This window comes from Canis lupus, chromosome 28 (assembly GCF_003254725.2).
Source record: "Canis lupus dingo isolate Sandy chromosome 28, ASM325472v2, whole genome shotgun sequence".
Classification (NCBI taxonomy): Eukaryota; Metazoa; Chordata; class Mammalia; order Carnivora; family Canidae; genus Canis; species Canis lupus.
Genome location: NC_064270.1, coordinates 8,270,787 through 8,287,870, shown reverse-complemented (window position 1 = coordinate 8,287,870; position 17,084 = coordinate 8,270,787). Strand labels below are relative to the sequence as shown.

Here is a 17,084-nt window from a genome sequence, read left to right as displayed (position 1 = left end):
ACCTGGCACTTCAGGCAAATATTTTAACTACTTTGGGTTTGGTTTGATTTCCTCTGCTGTAAGACAGAAATAAAATCAACTATTCCATCAGACTGTGAAGAAAATGCTTTGGAAACCAAAAGTTAAGGGCAAGTGTTTGTTATTCTATGCCTTGTAAAGTTTAGCGGCCCCACTGGTAACACGGTGTTCAATTTACTTTTGCCAGATTGCTCTCACTCCACTTACCAGGTTCACTCAAATTTAAATTTCAATTCTATAACTGAGTTGGACTCCCTGAATCCAGCTGCATGACTATGAGCAGGTTATATGATCGATCCCAAATTATACTTTCCATTTCTATGACATTAGAATAAAAATCTATGTATTTTATATGTCAATCAATAAATGTTAATTTTCTACCTACCACCTCTTGGCTTAGGCCTAGGCTATCTGTGAGAGACGATGTGTTAGGTTAAAGTTATAGTTAGCATTAGACAGTTGGCCAAAAAAACCCTGAAGCACTGAATAAAGATCGTAGTCTAACAGTTCTGAAGAAGAAAGAGGTGGAGAAAAAGATTCTTCTTTTCTTAATGTGGTTTGTAGGGAATACTAGAGAAGGACCAGCCTGGGAGAGACCAAAGGATATGTGGGTTAAGAATATGGAAGAACCAGAGGTAACTTGTCAAGGTAGCATTTCCAAGCTGGAGATGAGCTAGGATGGGTAATATGTCTAGGAAAATGATTGGCCATGAAGTATGGCTAAGGAGATGCAGGGAGTGCTGGAAATCCTAGCCAAAGTAGTAAGACAGGAAAAAAAAAAAAAAAAAAAGAAAAGAAAAGGTTTAAGAAGAATCAGAAGTGACATAGAGTAAGTTTTCACCTTCAGGATGGAGAAATAACAGTCACAAATAGCCTTGTTAATAAATTTCATGGGCTAAATCAGGCTGGCAAACTGCAGACCAAGGTCCAAATCTGACCTGCTGCTTTTGTAAATAAAATTTTATTGGAACACAGCCATAGCCATTCATTTATGTAACGTCTATGGTTTCTTTTGCATTATAATGATACAGTTGAGAAATTGTGACAGAAACCATAAGGCCTGCAAAGCCAGAAATATTCACCATCTAGTCCTTTATAAAAAAAGTTTGCCAAACTGTGTGCTAGGTAAATGAGTTAATAAAATGTCTAGTTAGAGCCAAAAAGCTAAGTAGAAGCCTTGACTGCCATCTTCATATATTTGAAGAGCAGAGATGAGAAAATAGGCTGGTTATTTTGTTTCATAAGGTAGGATCAGGGCCAAAACAAATGAATTATTGAGGAGGTATGCTTTGGCTTAGTGTGATAAAGTATTCCCTAACTTTTAGATCTGTTTAACAAAGGAGAAGCTATTCTGGATGGTAGTCTTCTCCCCATTGTTGATATAGAGATTTAAATAGAAAGAGGCACAGGGTACACCACAGCAAGTGTTCAATAGGTGTTGAAAAATAACAGAGTGAATGAATACTATCTATAATGGCTAATTATAAAACTAATGTCTCATAAGTATTTACTGAGCATGGAGTGTGTGTCAGGCATGTTCTAAGCACAGTGTACATAATATCTGATTATAATAACATTATCAGTAGAGTGGCAGAAACTAGTAATTGAACCCAAAATCTGTTCACATTTTTTTCAGTAATAGAACCTCTGAATTTTAGCCAACCATATGGCCATCCCTATATCAGCCTTATAGCCCTTATAGTTAGATATAGCCATACCACTAAGTTATTGCTAATTAGATATAAGCAGAAGTGGTTTGCTATTTCTGGGAGATGTCTTTGAACCACAAGGTGTGCCTTTCTCCTCCACTTTTCTCCTTTCTGCTGGCTGGAGGGAAGGCATGATGATTGGAGCTGAGGCAGCTATCTTAGACCACGAGGTAAACTAAGAATGGACGCCTTTCATAAAGAAATAAGATACAAACCTGGGTGGTTGTTTCCTGGATTTGAGGGAAAGAAAAATAAAATTTTATGCTGTTTAAGCCACCAGTATTTTAGGTTTTCTGTCACATCCAAACCTTTTCCTAATTAATAAAGGAATACTATTATCACCCCCATTTAATGGATGATGTTCAGAATATTTGAATGGCTTATCTAAAAGTAGAGATGTGATATAACAAAGAAACTATAGAGAGAATTCCTGCATTAGAAAGTTATAATCACTAATTTGCAGTATGTCTCCAATTTTATGTTTCTTTTTTTCAATTTTGTTTCTAAACCAGATGAAATCCTTTGTGCCATAAAGAACAATTAAATGAGAAAAATGTTAAATACAAGCACATTGTTTTTTATGATTATAAATGTCAGAAGGAGGTGGGATCTAACAACAACAAAAACTATCAGACAACTGTCAATTATTTATTAAGCATTCCAGAGTTCAGAAGCAAGGTTCAGAAGCAGGAGGTCAGTAAAGCTCTGATGGAGGGGGATTTAAGCTTGAACTTTACAGAGAGGTAGCAATTACTTATATGTATAATCAAAAAAGAGACCTTGGGTAAAAGGAACAGTGTACAGAAAGATAAAGAAGTAGGAAAATACAATGCATAACTATGAATTCATCTGAAGCTCTTAGGAAAACATTTAATTCAATCAAAGAAAGCAAAAGTAATTTCATCATCATAGAAAGAAATACTAGGACAACTGTCAGAGCTAGTAATGGGATGTAACAGTCCTATTTCATCTTTAAACTTAAAGGATTTTATAGATGCACTTACGGTATCACATATATGATAGATAAACAACCATGCCACAGTTATTTACTTATGCATTCTCTTCCCCAAAGCCCACTCTGCAAAGAGATTAAAGAAAATATTTTGCCTACACAATCCTTCCTCCCTCTCTCTCTACTGCAGGCACACCCACACCCAAACCCTACAGGATGAGTCAGTCTTCACTTTCTTCTCCACTGTCTGCTGCTCCACTCCCTCCTGACCTCCTTTCTCCAAACTATTATGATGGAAACTCCATAACTTACAAAGAAACAAAGCTTTTAAAACATTCTCCAAAGGCACTGGTGTACTATTTCTGGGTTCTTTTCCAAGGCCCAGACTTAACCTTTTATGACTTTCACCCCCTCTATCAGAAAAGTTTCAAAGTCTGGGATGCTATACTTGTGACCCAGAAAACCCAGAGATACCCCAATCTTTATATACTGAGTATATTAGATATCAGGAGTTAACTGATAGGTAGATGACAAAGATATACAAATATTTTTGAGCTAATACATTGATGAGGTCGCCAATATAGTAAAATGGAGGATTACAAAAAAGTTTGCTCATAACAGATTAATTCTCAATTGTAAAACTCACAAAGAAAGGAAATCCTCACTGCAAACACAGTCTCCATCAGCCTGCAAATGACCCCTCTCACCTTATTGCTCTCCCAGAAATACGGAGTCATAGACATTACTAGAACTTTAAGCCAAGAGTGGAAGCAGATAGGATTGCAATGTTGTGACACTTAACAGGATTCCCTCTCCTTTGCTGTAGTACAATCATGTCAAGAAATTCTGGAGTTCTGTGTATGCGCGTACACACACTCATGCACACAAAGATGCATGTTTTTGATAAGAGACGTAAAGGGAGAAAAGTGAGTAGCAGAAGGTGGCATTAGATCCTCCATGATTTAGTCCTAGTCTATTTTCTCCTGCTTCATCTCTAAATGATACCCCCAAGGAGAAGATCTCCTGTCATACTAGTCTTTTTTTCCATGTATGGAACTAGCCTAGCATTAATGCCTCCGTGCATTTTCCTTTCCATTGTTTTCTAACTCTGCTAAGACTCCTTAGCCCAGTGTAAATGGCATCTCCCGCCTGTAGCCCTCCCTGACGCTGACTGGACAGCATTAATTGCTCTCATCTGTTTCCCACAGTTCTCCCTACCTTTCACCAGTACAGCATGTCATGAAACACTATACCGTAGCTACCGATTATATAGGACTACTGCTTGGATTGAAAGCTTGTGAAGAGCAGAGACCTTGCATCCTTAGATTTAAGGGTTTTAGAAATACTCTGCACCCTACATTCCTGGCACAGTATCAAGGTATATAGTCCCAATAGACATTTTATTCTTTCTTTTCCATGGCTCTTTGAACCCACTCCTTGTCCATTAGTACCTGGATTCCTGAAGAGCTTTCAGTTTCCTAAATGTTAACCGCCTCCTATTTCAGTCCATCGCATATAATTTTCAGAAAAATATTCCCTCACTTCTCAGACTTTTGGCTAAGAGAAAGTGCAGAAAAATACTTCCCAAACATTATTCTCATCATATTGTCACTCCTTTACTTGAGAAAAAACATAGTGCCTTTTATCTAGTACAGTAAATCCACACCTTACCCCAATCTGGAGAATATCAATAAAAAAATTCCTATAGCAGTAGGGTCCACAACAGCCAGACTATGGAAAAAGCCCAGATGTCTGTCCATTGACAGATGAATGGATAAAGAAGATGTGATACACACACACACACACACACACACACAGAGGAATATCACTCAGTCATCAAAAAGAATGAAATCTTGCCATTTACGACATGGATGGAAGTAGGAAGTATTATGCTAAGTGAAATAAGTCCGTCAGAAAAAGACAAATACCATATGATTTCACTCATATGTAGAATGTAAGTAACAAAACAGATGAACATAGTGAAAGGAAAGGAGAAATAAAATACGATAAAAACAGAGAGGGAGGCAAACTGTAAGAGACTCTTAACTATAGGAAACAAACAGGGCTGCTGGAGGGGAGTTCAGTGAGGGGATAGAGTAATTGGGTGATGGGCATTAAGGAGGGCAGGTGATGTAATGAGCACTGGGTATTGTTATATGCAATTAATGAATCACTAAATTCTACCCCTGAAACTAATAATATACTATATTTTAACTAAACTGAATTTAAATTAAAACTTAAAAAAAACAAAAATCAAGAAAAAATAGAAACTATTTGAACTGAATGAAGATGTTAATATCAGAATTTGCTAAAGCAGTACATACATACATACAAATCAATGCCCTCTGCTTCTATCTTAAGAAACTAGAGAAATGGGCAGCCCAGGTGGCTCAGCGGTTTAGCACTGCCTTCAGCCCAGGGCGTGATCCTGGAGACCCGGGATTGAGTCCCACATCAGGCTCCGTGCATGGAGCCCACTTCTCCCTCTGCCTGTGTCTCTGCCTGTATCTCTGCCTCTCTCTGTGTGTCTCTCATGAAAAAATAAATAAAATCTTAAAAAAAAAAAAAAAGAAACTAGAGAAAGAACAACAAATGAAATCTGAAGAAAGAAAATAAATGATATAGAAAGATCAAAACATTTATGAAATAAAAAGCTGATCTTTAACAAGATCAATAAACTTAATAAAACTCCTATCATACTGATCAGGAAGAGAGAAGACACAGATGATCAATATTCAGGAATGAGAAAAGTAATATCACTATAGATTTTATAGATAATAAAAGGATAATTAAGGAATATTATGAACAGTGTTATACCTATAAATTTTCCACTCAAATGAAATAGACAAATTCCTTGAAAGTCACAAACTACCAAAACTTATTCAAGAAGAAACAGAAAAATTGAATGACTTTTAATTTATTAAAGAAATTGAATTTGCCGTTAAAATCTAACCTTAAAAAAATAAAATAAAATAAAAAAATAAAATAAAATCTAACCTTAAAATAAAACCCAAACAACAAAACTTCAGGCCAAGATGGTTTCACTGGTGAATTTTACCAAACATTTAAAGAAAACATAATACAAATTCTACCCAAACTTTTCCAGAAAATTGAAGAGGAGGGGATATTTTCCAACTCATTCTGTGAGGGCAAATCTCTGCCCTGAGATCAAAAGTAGACAAAGACATTACATGAAAAATACTATAGATCAATGTCCCTTGTGAGCATAGATGTAAAAATTCTAAAGAAATATTTAGAAATTAAATGTACCAATATATAAAAAGGTTAATACATTAGTACCAAGTGGGGTTTAATCCCTGGAATGAAAGTTTAACATTCAAAACTCAATATAAATTATATTAATAAACTAAAAAAAAGAAAAAATATTCCTGCAGGAACTTTGCTTGGGACTGGTAATGTAAATTAATGTATCAATTTGGAGGGAAATATCATTTTAAAAATATTGAGGTTTTTGTTTTATTAAGATTTTATTTATTAATATGACAGAGAGAGAGAGCAGGTGTGGTTGTAAGCACAAGCAGGGAGGCCGGGAGAAGCAGGCTAGCAGGGAGGCAGATGTGGGGATTGATCCTCCAACTCTGGGATCAAGGCCTGAGTCAAAGGCAGCGGCCCAAGTGACTGAGCCACCCAGGCGCCCCCAATATTGAGGTGTCTAATCCATAATCATGATATAGCTAGCTAACACTAGAGTTCTCTCTCTTTCTCTCCATATATATATATAATGAAGAATATACGTATGGGCATGCATATATATATGCACATAGATATAGTATCTATATATATACATATATATATATATATATCTTTTGCCATTTGCTAACTATTTTATTGTGACTTAAAAGCTTTCCATAAAACAATATCTGATATCCTCAGAGCTAATATTTAAGTTGAAATACCTTTATATTATAACTGCCATGGACATCTAATAGTATTTTAAAAATAAAATATTGGGAACAAGATGTGCCCTATAATTAAAGTGGCTTTTTTAAAAAGATTTTATTTATTTATTCGTGAGAGACAGAGAGGCAGAGACACAGGCAGAGGTAGAAGCAGGCTCCATGCAGGAAGCCCAATGTGGGACTCAATTCCAGGTCCACAGGATCACTCTCCCTGGGCTGAAGGTGGCGCTAAACTGCTGAGCCACCCAGGCTGCCCTTAAACTGACTTTAAACTGTGTTTAGGTGAATTAACTCCTGCATGTTTCTTGTTTTTATTAATAGGACATATTGTGTGATAGCTGGGCCTGGCAGCTGTCTCAGTTATGAGTGACACTATAAGAGCAAACTCAAAAAAAGAAAACTCTAGATCCTGGGGTAGTGGAGAGCCCTTCTTGACTATTTTCTGTATGTCATGGATGCAAGAGCTGCTGCATGGCCACACTGTTTATACAATGTGTGTGCTGTTTATGGAATGTCACACAGCTGAACTGCATTTGCTCAAAGGAGGCAGCAGCGGACAGTGGCTGAGTAAACTGGTTATGCTGTGTAGAGGTGGTGGCAGAGTCAACCACATAGCTCTGTGGAACCTACGCAGGAAAATCAAGTCATGCATGGTACTGTCTGAATATGAACTATTTTTTTTAAGATTTTATTTTATTTATTTGAGAGAGAAAGAAAGCATGAGAGAGAGAGCACGGGAGGGAGGGGGAGAGAGAGAGAGAGAGAGAGAGAGAGAGAGAGAGAGAGAGAGAATGAGCAGGAGGGAGGGTTAGAGGGAGAAGCAGACTCTGCTGAGCAGGTAGGAGCCCAATGCAGGACTTGATCCCAGCACCCTGGGATCATAGCCTGACCTGAAGGCAAACGTTCAACCGACAGAGCAACTCAAGCACCCTAAATATGAACTCTTAATAAATTATTAAAACAAAGGATTATTTCATGGTTCCTCAATAATTTTTGGTTCACAATTTTTGGTTCATCTGGAACTTTCATAAAGGTGCTAAAGAGCTACCAAGGCATTAGACCAAGGAAGCCCAGAGAAGAGAGTCTGACATTTGCTGCCACTTTGTTCCACAATGAATTTACTGCTTTGAAAATGATGGCTGAGAGGATGAGACACAGATTACTAGTTTATTGTAAAACTATAACTCAGGAACAGCCGGATGGTAGAGACGCATAGGGCAACGCATAGGACAATGTCAAGTAGCTTCCATGCCCTCTCCAAGCACACCACCTTCTCCAAATCTCCATGTGCTCACCAACAGAAATTTCCACGTATATTTTTAAAAAATTTATCTCAGTAATATTTTGTATTTATCTATAGAGGTCTTGAATATCTTTTGCTAAATTTGCTCCTATGATAGTGTTGCTATTATATGCAGAATTATTTTATGTTTCATTTTCCAGTTGTTTGCTGCTAGTATGCAGGAATACAACTGAATATTGTGTGTAAACAATACAACTTATACCCTTGCTAAATTCAATTATTACTTCCACAGATATTTTGTAGATGACTTAGAATTTTCTATACAAATACCATGTCATCTTCATATAAAGAAAGTTTTACTTATTTCTTTTCAAAATGCATACCTTTTATTCTTGCCTATTGCACTGGCTAGGATCTCCAATTATGATACCAATATAAGTATAAAGACCATACATCTTTGCCTTGTTCTCAGTCTTTGAGGGAGAGTATTTAATACATCACAATTTAATATTATGTTAACTGTGTCTTACAAATATCTTTTATTAAACTAAGAATGTGATATTGAACTCGAGTTGGAAGAGGCGAGTCCGGTCTCAAAATGGAGGTAAAACCGCCGCCCGGTCGCCCCCAGCCCGACTCCGGCCGTCGCCGCCGCCGCCGGGGGGAGGAGGGCCATGATCCAAAGGAACCCGAGCAGTTGAGAAAACTGTTTATTGGTGGTTTGAGCTTTGAAACTACGGATGATAGTTTAAGAGAACATTTTGAAAAATGGGGCACACTTACAGATTGTGTGGTAATGAGAGACCCCCAAACAAAACGTTCCAGGGGTTTTGGTTTTGTGACTTACTCTTGTGTTGAAGAGGTGGATGCAGCAATGTGTGCCCGACCACACAAGGTTGATGGGCGTGTAGTGGAACCAAAGAGAGCTGTTTCTAGAGAGGATTCTGTAAAGCCTGGTGCCCATCTAACAGTGAAGAAAATTTTTGTTGGTGGTATTAAAGAAGATACAGAAGAATATAATTTGAGAGACTACTTTGAAAAGTATGGCAAAATTGAAACCATAGAAGTTATGGAAGACCGGCAGAGTGGAAAAAAGAGAGGATTTGCTTTTGTAACTTTCGATGATCATGATACAGTTGATAAAATTGTTGTTCAGAAATACCACACTATTAATGGGCATAATTGTGAAGTGAAAAAGGCCCTTTCTAAACAAGAGATGCAGTCTGCTGGATCGCAAAGAGGTCGTGGAGGTGGATCTGGCAACTTCATGGGTCGTGGAGGAAACTTTGGAGGTGGTGGTAATTTTGGCCGTGGTGGAAACTTTGGGGGAAGAGGAGGCTATGGTGGTGGAGGTGGTGGCAGCAGAGGTAGTTATGGAGGAGGTGATGGTGGATATAATGGATTTGGAGGTGATGGTGGCAACTATGGTGGTGGTCCTGGTTATAGTAGTAGAGGAGGCTATGGTGGTGGTGGACCAGGATATGGAAACCAAGGAGGCGGATATGGTGGTGGTGGTGGAGGATACGATGGTTACAATGAAGGAGGAAATTTTGGAGGTGGTAACTATGGTGGTGGTGGGAACTATAATGATTTTGGAAATTATAGTGGACAACAGCAATCAAATTATGGACCCATGAAAGGGGGCAGTTTTGGTGGAAGAAGCTCGGGCAGTCCCTATGGTGGTGGTTATGGATCTGGTGGTGGAAGTGGTGGATATGGTAGCAGAAGGTTCTAAAAAAATTTCAGAAGAAAAGGGCTACAGTTCTTAGCAGGAGAGAGAGCGAGGAGTTGTCAGGAAAGCTGCAGGTTACTTTGAGACAGTCGTCCCAAATGCATTAGAGGAACTGTAAAAATCTGCCACAGGAGGAACGATGATCCATAGTCAGAAAAGTTACTGCAGCTTAAACAGGAAACCCTTCTTGTTCAGGACTGTCATAGCCACAGTTTGCAAAAAGTGCAGCTATTGATTAATGCAATGTAGTGTCAATTAGATGTACATTCCTGAGGTCTTTTATCTGTTGTAGCTTTGTCTTTTTCTTTTTCTTTTCATTACATCAGGTATATTGCCCTGTAAATTGTGGTAGTGGTACCAGGAATAAAAAATTAAGGAATTTTTAACTTTTCAATAAAAAAAAAAAAATAAAAAAATAAACTAAGAATGTTTCCTTGCATCCTTCATTTGCTAGAAGTTTTTATTACAAATGAGTTTTTGCTTTTCCTCCACTTATTAAGATGACTGTATGAGTTATCTCCTTGGTAAACTATACTGATTGATCTTCAAATAATGAAACAATCTCACAAATTCATGTAAAATGTAAAGGACCTAGAGTAGCCAAAATAGTTAAAAGAACAAATTGGAGGAGCCGCCTGGGTGGCTCCCTGGTTTAGCACCACCTTCAGCGTGGGGCATGATCCCAGAGTCCCGGGATCAGATTGAGTTCCACATCCGGTTCCCTGCAAGAAGCCTGCTTCTCCCTCTGCCTGTGTCTCTGTCTCTGTCTCTCTCTCTCCCTCTGTGTCTCATCTTAAAAAAAAAAGAACAACAACAACAAAAAAGAACAAAACACACACACACACACACACACACACACAAGAAGAACAAATTGGAGAACAAGTTACACAGTCTGATTTCAATACTACTACAAAGCCACAGTAATCTAAACAGTGTGTTACTGGCAAAAGGATAGAAATTTAGATCAATAAAATAGAATATCCAGAAATACACCTATACACAGTCAATTGGCTTTTGAACAACGATGCAAAGGTAATTCAGTGGGAAAAGGATAGTCAATAAATGGTACTGGATCCAAATAGAAAAATAATGAACATCAACCCCTATATCACACCATACACAGTAATTAATTCAAAACAGATTATAAAGCTAAAACCAAAATCTAAAAGTGTAAAACATTTAGAAGAAAACAGGAAAAATCTTCATAACTTCGGGATGCTGAAAAATTTCTTAGGACACAAAGGGCACTAACCACAAAGAAAAAAAAGTAAAATGGACTTAATCAAAAGTTTTTAAAAAATTTGTAAACTTCTGTTCTTCAAGAAAGAAAGAAAAGGAAGGAAGGAAGGAAGGGAGGAAAGGAGGGAGGAAGGGAGGAAAGAAGAATGAAAAGCCCCAGAGTGGGAGAAAATATTCACAAAACATACATGTGAAAAAAAACAAAAAACAAAAAACAAAACATACATGTGAAAAAATTCCTGTATCCAGAATATACATAAAACTCTTATAACTCAGTAATAAGCACTTAACACAATTTTTAAAAAATGAGCAAGAGACTTGAACAGATACTTCATAAAATAACATACACGAATATTTCTATATGAAAAAAATAAGATGCTCAATCCCTTCCTCACACCACACACAAAAGTTAACTCAAAATGGATCACAAAATGGATTCTAAGTGTAAAAGTCAAAATTATAAAACTTCTAATAGGACACATAGGAGAAAATTTTTACAACTACTGGAGTAAGCAGAAATTTCTTAGAATGAACACAAAGTACAAATCACAAAAGAAAAACAATTGATAAACTGCAACACAATTAAAAACATCTGCTCTGCAAAGGCAAGCCATTATTGTATGGCAGAAAATATTTGTAAGATAAATATCTAATAAAGGATATGCATCCAGAACACATAAAAAACTCTTATAACTCAGTAATAAGTAGACAGACAACACTATTTTTTAAAAAGGGCAAAAGTTTGAATAAGCACTTTATAAAAGAATACAATTGGCCTACAAGCACACAAAATGATGTGCAATGTTATTAGTCATCAGGGAAATACCAATTAAAATCACAATGAGATAGAACTTCATTCCCACTAGCATTGCTAACATTAAAATGGCTGGCCATACTAAAGTTGGTACAAACTTGGAGAGACTGGATATTGTGGTGGGAATATAAATTGGTATAGCCACTTTTGAAAATAGTTTGGCAGCTTCTTATAAAGTTAAATATACATTTACCAGATGACCCAAAAATTCCACTGGTAGAAGAAAAATAAAAGCATACATCCACAAATAGACTCGTATGCAAATGTCTTTAGCAGTTTTATTCATAACAGCCCAAACTGGGAAAAAACCTAAAAGCCTATCAACAGATAAATAAACCACCTGTGGTATAGTCATACAATCAAAGACTGCTCAACAATAAAAAGAATGATCCCCTAATTATGTAACATATGTGGATGAATCTTAAAAACATTAGGTTGTATCAAAGAAGCTATGCACTGAATGATTCCATTTATTTGAACCTTTAGACCTGTGCTAATGTAGTAGCTTCTAGCCATATGTGGCCATCTGAGTTTAAGTAAAAACTTAATTTAAATTAAGGAGAATTAAAAATTCAGCTCCAAAGCTGCACTAGCCACATTTCAAGTGCTCAATAGTCATATGTGACTCATTGCAACTGTAGAAAACAGCACAGATAAGATGATAAAATGGCACAAAGGAGTAGTAGCTGCACAGGTGTACACTCCTCCAACTGTATACTTTACCTCCTATCAGCTTTTCAAGTGGACTGCAGGCTGCATTTCAATACCACTTGTGCTCTCGGCCAGGCACCTCCAAGCACTGAACAACCTGCTCAACTGCATAATATGGTGCTGACATAGCACCAGGGCAGTGGAATCATTCAATCTGAGTTTGGATCCCATCTCCATTTAACTTTGCTAAGGCTTAGTTCTTATATTTGTGACATGGGAGGAAATAATAGTTTCTCATATAACCCTCACAATAATCCTACAAAGTGGTAATCTGTCAAAAAATAGTACCCTTTATTCTTATCATTATATCCAGTGTCATCACATATTTCTTCCTGATGTAGAACCATGTTTATTTCTTTTAAATCACTTCCCAGGACTACAATAATAAAGGCTCAATAAGTATTTGCTCATATATTGTTTTGTATAGAATATTACTTGTACGCAAAAAGGTGATTTTTTTTTTATCTCATCCAGTGGAAGCAGCTAAATTAGTTTTTAAGTTTAGCTCTACAAATATACTGGGTGTTGGCACATGTGCAAGGGACTACATGGCTCCACAAGAAGAAAAAGACACAATCCCTGCCTACAGCAAAATCCTTCACTATTACAGAGCCATAAAGAAAAAACTTAGGATATGAGCTAATATCATAAAATACTGAATAACCCAGGCAGTTAAAAAGTCAAAGAATTGGCCGCCGCCACAGAGATCAGATGGCTGGGAGACTCGCCACCTTCCTCAAGGATGCCTGGGCCAAATTGCCGGTGCTGCTCGCATCCTTCACCATCGGAGGCCTCACTGTGATTCTGCCCACCCTCAGTCCCTTCACCAAATATGCCACCATGATCAACCAGGCCATGCCCTACAACTATCCAGTGCCCCTCTGAGATGATGGGAACATGCCTGACGTGCCCAGCCACCTCCAGGACCCCCAGGGCCCCAGCCTGGAGTGGCTGAAGAAATTGTGAGCATCTCCGGTGACATGGAGGCAGCCCCTCCCCTGTAGCCAATAAAATGCATAGAGTAACCCCAGGGGGGGAAATAGTGAGAGAATCATTCAATAGTGTGTGTACTAATTGTGCAACTGATAAAAAGTGAAGATAAAAAATAACAGGAACTCAAGTCTTTTTTTTTTTTTAAGATTTACTCATTTATTTATGATAGACATAGAGAGAGAGAGAGAGAGAGAGAGAAAGAGAGAGGCAGAGACACAGGAGGAGGGAGAAGCAGGCTCCATGCACCGGGAGCCCAACGCGGGACTCGATCCCGGGTCTCCAGGATCACGCCCTGGGACAAAGGCAAGCGCCAAACCGCTGAGCCACCCAGGGATCCCAGGAACTCAAGTCTTAACAGCAAAGACTTCCCAGAGAATATCATAGTCCTTTAATAAAGGACTCTGGCCTGGGAAGTGAGGCCGGGGAGAAAATGGAGGAGAGAAGGAGTTTTGGCCATGTTTGGAGATGGGATGGAAGGTTGCAGGTTGACTGGCATGTGGAGGTTACTCTACCCTTGCTAAGCCTAATGGCAGCAGCAGGAGTAGAACCATCCTGGAGAGGTGCTGGAAAGTTCTCATATTAGGTCAAGGCAACATTGGAAGTCTTGCAATGAAGGGGAAGAAAAAAATGAGAAGAACCCAGAGCTGCTTTCTCAAAGCCCTTGTATTATCCATCCTATGCATTAAAAATATAACGGGCTTCCCCAAGCAGCCAACCGCCAGCCACCATTCAGCATGCTCATATTACAAGCAAGTTTTAGTTAATTGACAGTTCACAATATCAACACATCCATTCACTAAATGTTCTTTTCAAACTGGTATTCTGTAAGTCATTCCTCAATTAATGTAATTGTCTTTCCAAAGAATTAAAAATACATGTGATGAAAACTAACTCACTCTGGATGAGATAAACATAAAAGAACTGCTCTACTACCTAACACATTCTCACATTACAGTCTCTCAGTAAAATGATCCTGATTTAATCAAAATAGGATATGATTCAGCTCCTGCAAACTCTTTTCTTCATGGCTATGCTTCTTGAGCTCCCTCCTACCTGGCTCCCCCACATCTGATACCTAGCCTACATTTCATCATCTCACAGAGTAAAACATTTTCCAGACTAAATAACTCTCCAGTTTCAGAGAGGCTCTCCCATAAAGCCTTAACAGATGGAAAGCATTTTGAATCCACATACCTAACACATAAGATAACCATTTCTAGCCATTTTCTTTTTTATATTTGCATTATATTTAACATTATATTTAGTACCAAGAAGGTCTTCAGAGGTCCTCTGGTCAACAAGCTTAAAAATAATTCCTGTTCCTTATGAATGTCCACCAATGACATCAAATTCTGGGTGGAAGCCCAAGCCAACAGCTGAGGAGCTGATACTATTCTAATGGCTTATGTAAATGGAATACCTCATTAAAACTCAAAGTTCAGGGGCACCTGTATGGCTCAGTCAGTTGAGCATTTGCCTTCGGCTCCGGTCATGATCCCAGGGTCCTGTTCAGCGGAGAGTCTGCTTCTCCCTTTGCCCCTCCTCCCTACTGTGTGCTCTCTGACTCAAATAAATAAAATCTTAAAAAAAAAAAAAAAAAAGAAAACCCTCCAAAAACCCTCTCAAAGTTCATTTTAGCTGTGCCTCTGATCTATCACTAAGAAGTCATCCAAAAGGGAGAAGAAATATTACTTATACTTTTTTGTATTTGAAAAAAAATGAAGCACATAAGTTTTGGGGGTTTTGTTGTTGTCATTTTAAATTTTTTAGTCTGTAGGCAAATACCTTGGCACTTTTGCTATTTTTCAGGGTAGTGTAACTCAAGTACAGAGCTGTTTGCAGAGTCCACAATCTGAAGCAAGCAGGGTGGCTCTGATCTGCATTGCCAGCTTTCAGGACACTCATGAGCCTCTTAAAGGTGATGGAGGGCAAAGGGTATCCAGGGAGGGTGAGGATATGCAGGTGGAAGCAAGGAGCCATGGGATGGCCAATCTCGGGACCTAGATCGTATAAGCTCCTCAGTAAATCAATAATGTCACATGACACTTGGTAAGGTATAGTTCATTTTTGTTACCACTATATCATTATTCCAAATATCAGTTATGACTTTTATGAGTTCTAGGGCTAAAAAAAACAAAGCAAGTTTTGGCAAGAGTGTTGTACCGCATTCTATACTGTTTAACAAATAACATATGTTATATTTTTCTGATTATGAAAGTAGATTTACTGCAGAAAATTTGAAAAAAGTCTAATAAGCATAAAGTATAAAGATAAGGTAAGATCATTAGGTAAGTCCTAATTTTCTTACAGCTTGCTTCCAGTTTTCCCCCATGAACATACATCTATACAGAACTAAAATTATATCCTGCTTCGTTTGTTTAATATTAATATTATATTGTCCAAAGGAATAACTTTTGAACACAATGGAATCTATACAAACATCAACAATGTTCCTTTCCCAATGTTCTAAATATTATTTTAAAAAGGAGGAGATCATGGAAAATGCTCCCCTGAAGTCATGCCTAATCTTACTTGTTTGATATATTTGTAATACGGTCCTATCCTTGGAGTACAATAACTTCCAGATCGCTCAATCTTTCCTGCAAGGGCTGGTCAGCCAAAGGGTATATTTATTCACTTATTCAACAAAAAAGTTTTGAACGCCTAACTATGTGCCAAATCCTATGCTAAGCACTAAGTACAAATGGTCCATAAAACTACTGATTCTAATTGAAATTTATCAAAGAGACATATTCAGGTGATATTTTATATTAAACTAGGCCAAATAGAGCCCAGTTTGAAGGTGATCTAATCAAAACCACTCTCCAACCCACCAGTTTGACACACCTCAGCTAGCATGGTCTGGTCTGCTACTCCCTGAACCTGCATTCACCTCCACTTTTGTGTCCTGTTTATCACTCCTTAGCCCCCTCTACATTCCTTTCTGCAGAGCTACATTCTACTGAGGAAACTTCTTTGACAAGTGACTATGAGACTCACTTTCAAACTACTCTTGCATCAGCCACCCAGAACATTCTTTAAGCAAGCTTTAATTGCCCTTGTTCAAAAATGGGGTGTTGGTAAGTATCAGGGACAAATACCAGAGCCTCATTTTCTTATTTCCCACAGCTAAGTACTACATGCATTACTACTCATCACCTAACCATCCTCTAAGGAATTTCTCCACACAAATCCATCTCTGAAAATATTTTTCAAGAATACTATACCCTATCAATCGCTGCAGGCATATCTATATATTTCCTATCCTAAATAAAACTTTGGTTCCTTTCCTGCAGTGGGATGACAGAGAAAGATGAAACACTTTTGAAATCATACATTTTGATCCACTTTGCCCATAACTCCTCAAGAAAACAGAACCACCCTGTGTACAGTAATCTCCTGGGTCACTTCGCCACCTCTAGGCCACATCAAGACCTGAGAACGGGGGGATCCCTGGGTGGCACAGCGGTTTGGAGCCTGCCTTTGGCCCAGGGCGCGATCCTGGAGTCCCAGGATCGAATCCCACATCGGGCTCCCGGTGCATGGAGCCTGCTTCTCCCTCTGCCTGTGTCTCTGCCTCTCTCTCTCTCTCTCTGTGACTGTCATAAATAAAAAAAAAAAAAAAAAAAAAAAAAAAAAGACCTGAGAACGTCCATGCGAGGCACCCATCTGAGCACCTCATGTCTTACTCAATCATCACAGCAACTCTGGTGAGATACATACTAAGACCACAATTTCCAATTTAGAGATAAG

General features: G+C 38.1%; 2 protein-coding genes and 1 pseudogene across 7 annotated transcripts in view; 2 read left to right on the top strand and 1 right to left on the bottom strand.

Annotated features, from left to right (window-relative positions):
* PLCE1 (phospholipase C epsilon 1) overlaps positions 1-17,084 on the bottom strand; it is a 321,105-nt gene that overhangs the window by 282,179 nt on the left and 21,842 nt on the right. The window lies entirely within an intron of this gene.
* On the top strand, positions 8,403-9,960 carry LOC112672096 (heterogeneous nuclear ribonucleoprotein A3). The gene has a single exon (XM_025466592.3). It carries the CDS (start codon positions 8,441-8,443, stop codon positions 9,575-9,577), a length of 1,137 nt encoding a protein of 378 aa, XP_025322377.1. The 5' UTR covers positions 8,403-8,440; the 3' UTR covers positions 9,578-9,960.
* LOC112672097 (NADH dehydrogenase [ubiquinone] 1 alpha subcomplex subunit 3-like) lies at positions 13,050-13,304 on the top strand (annotated as a pseudogene).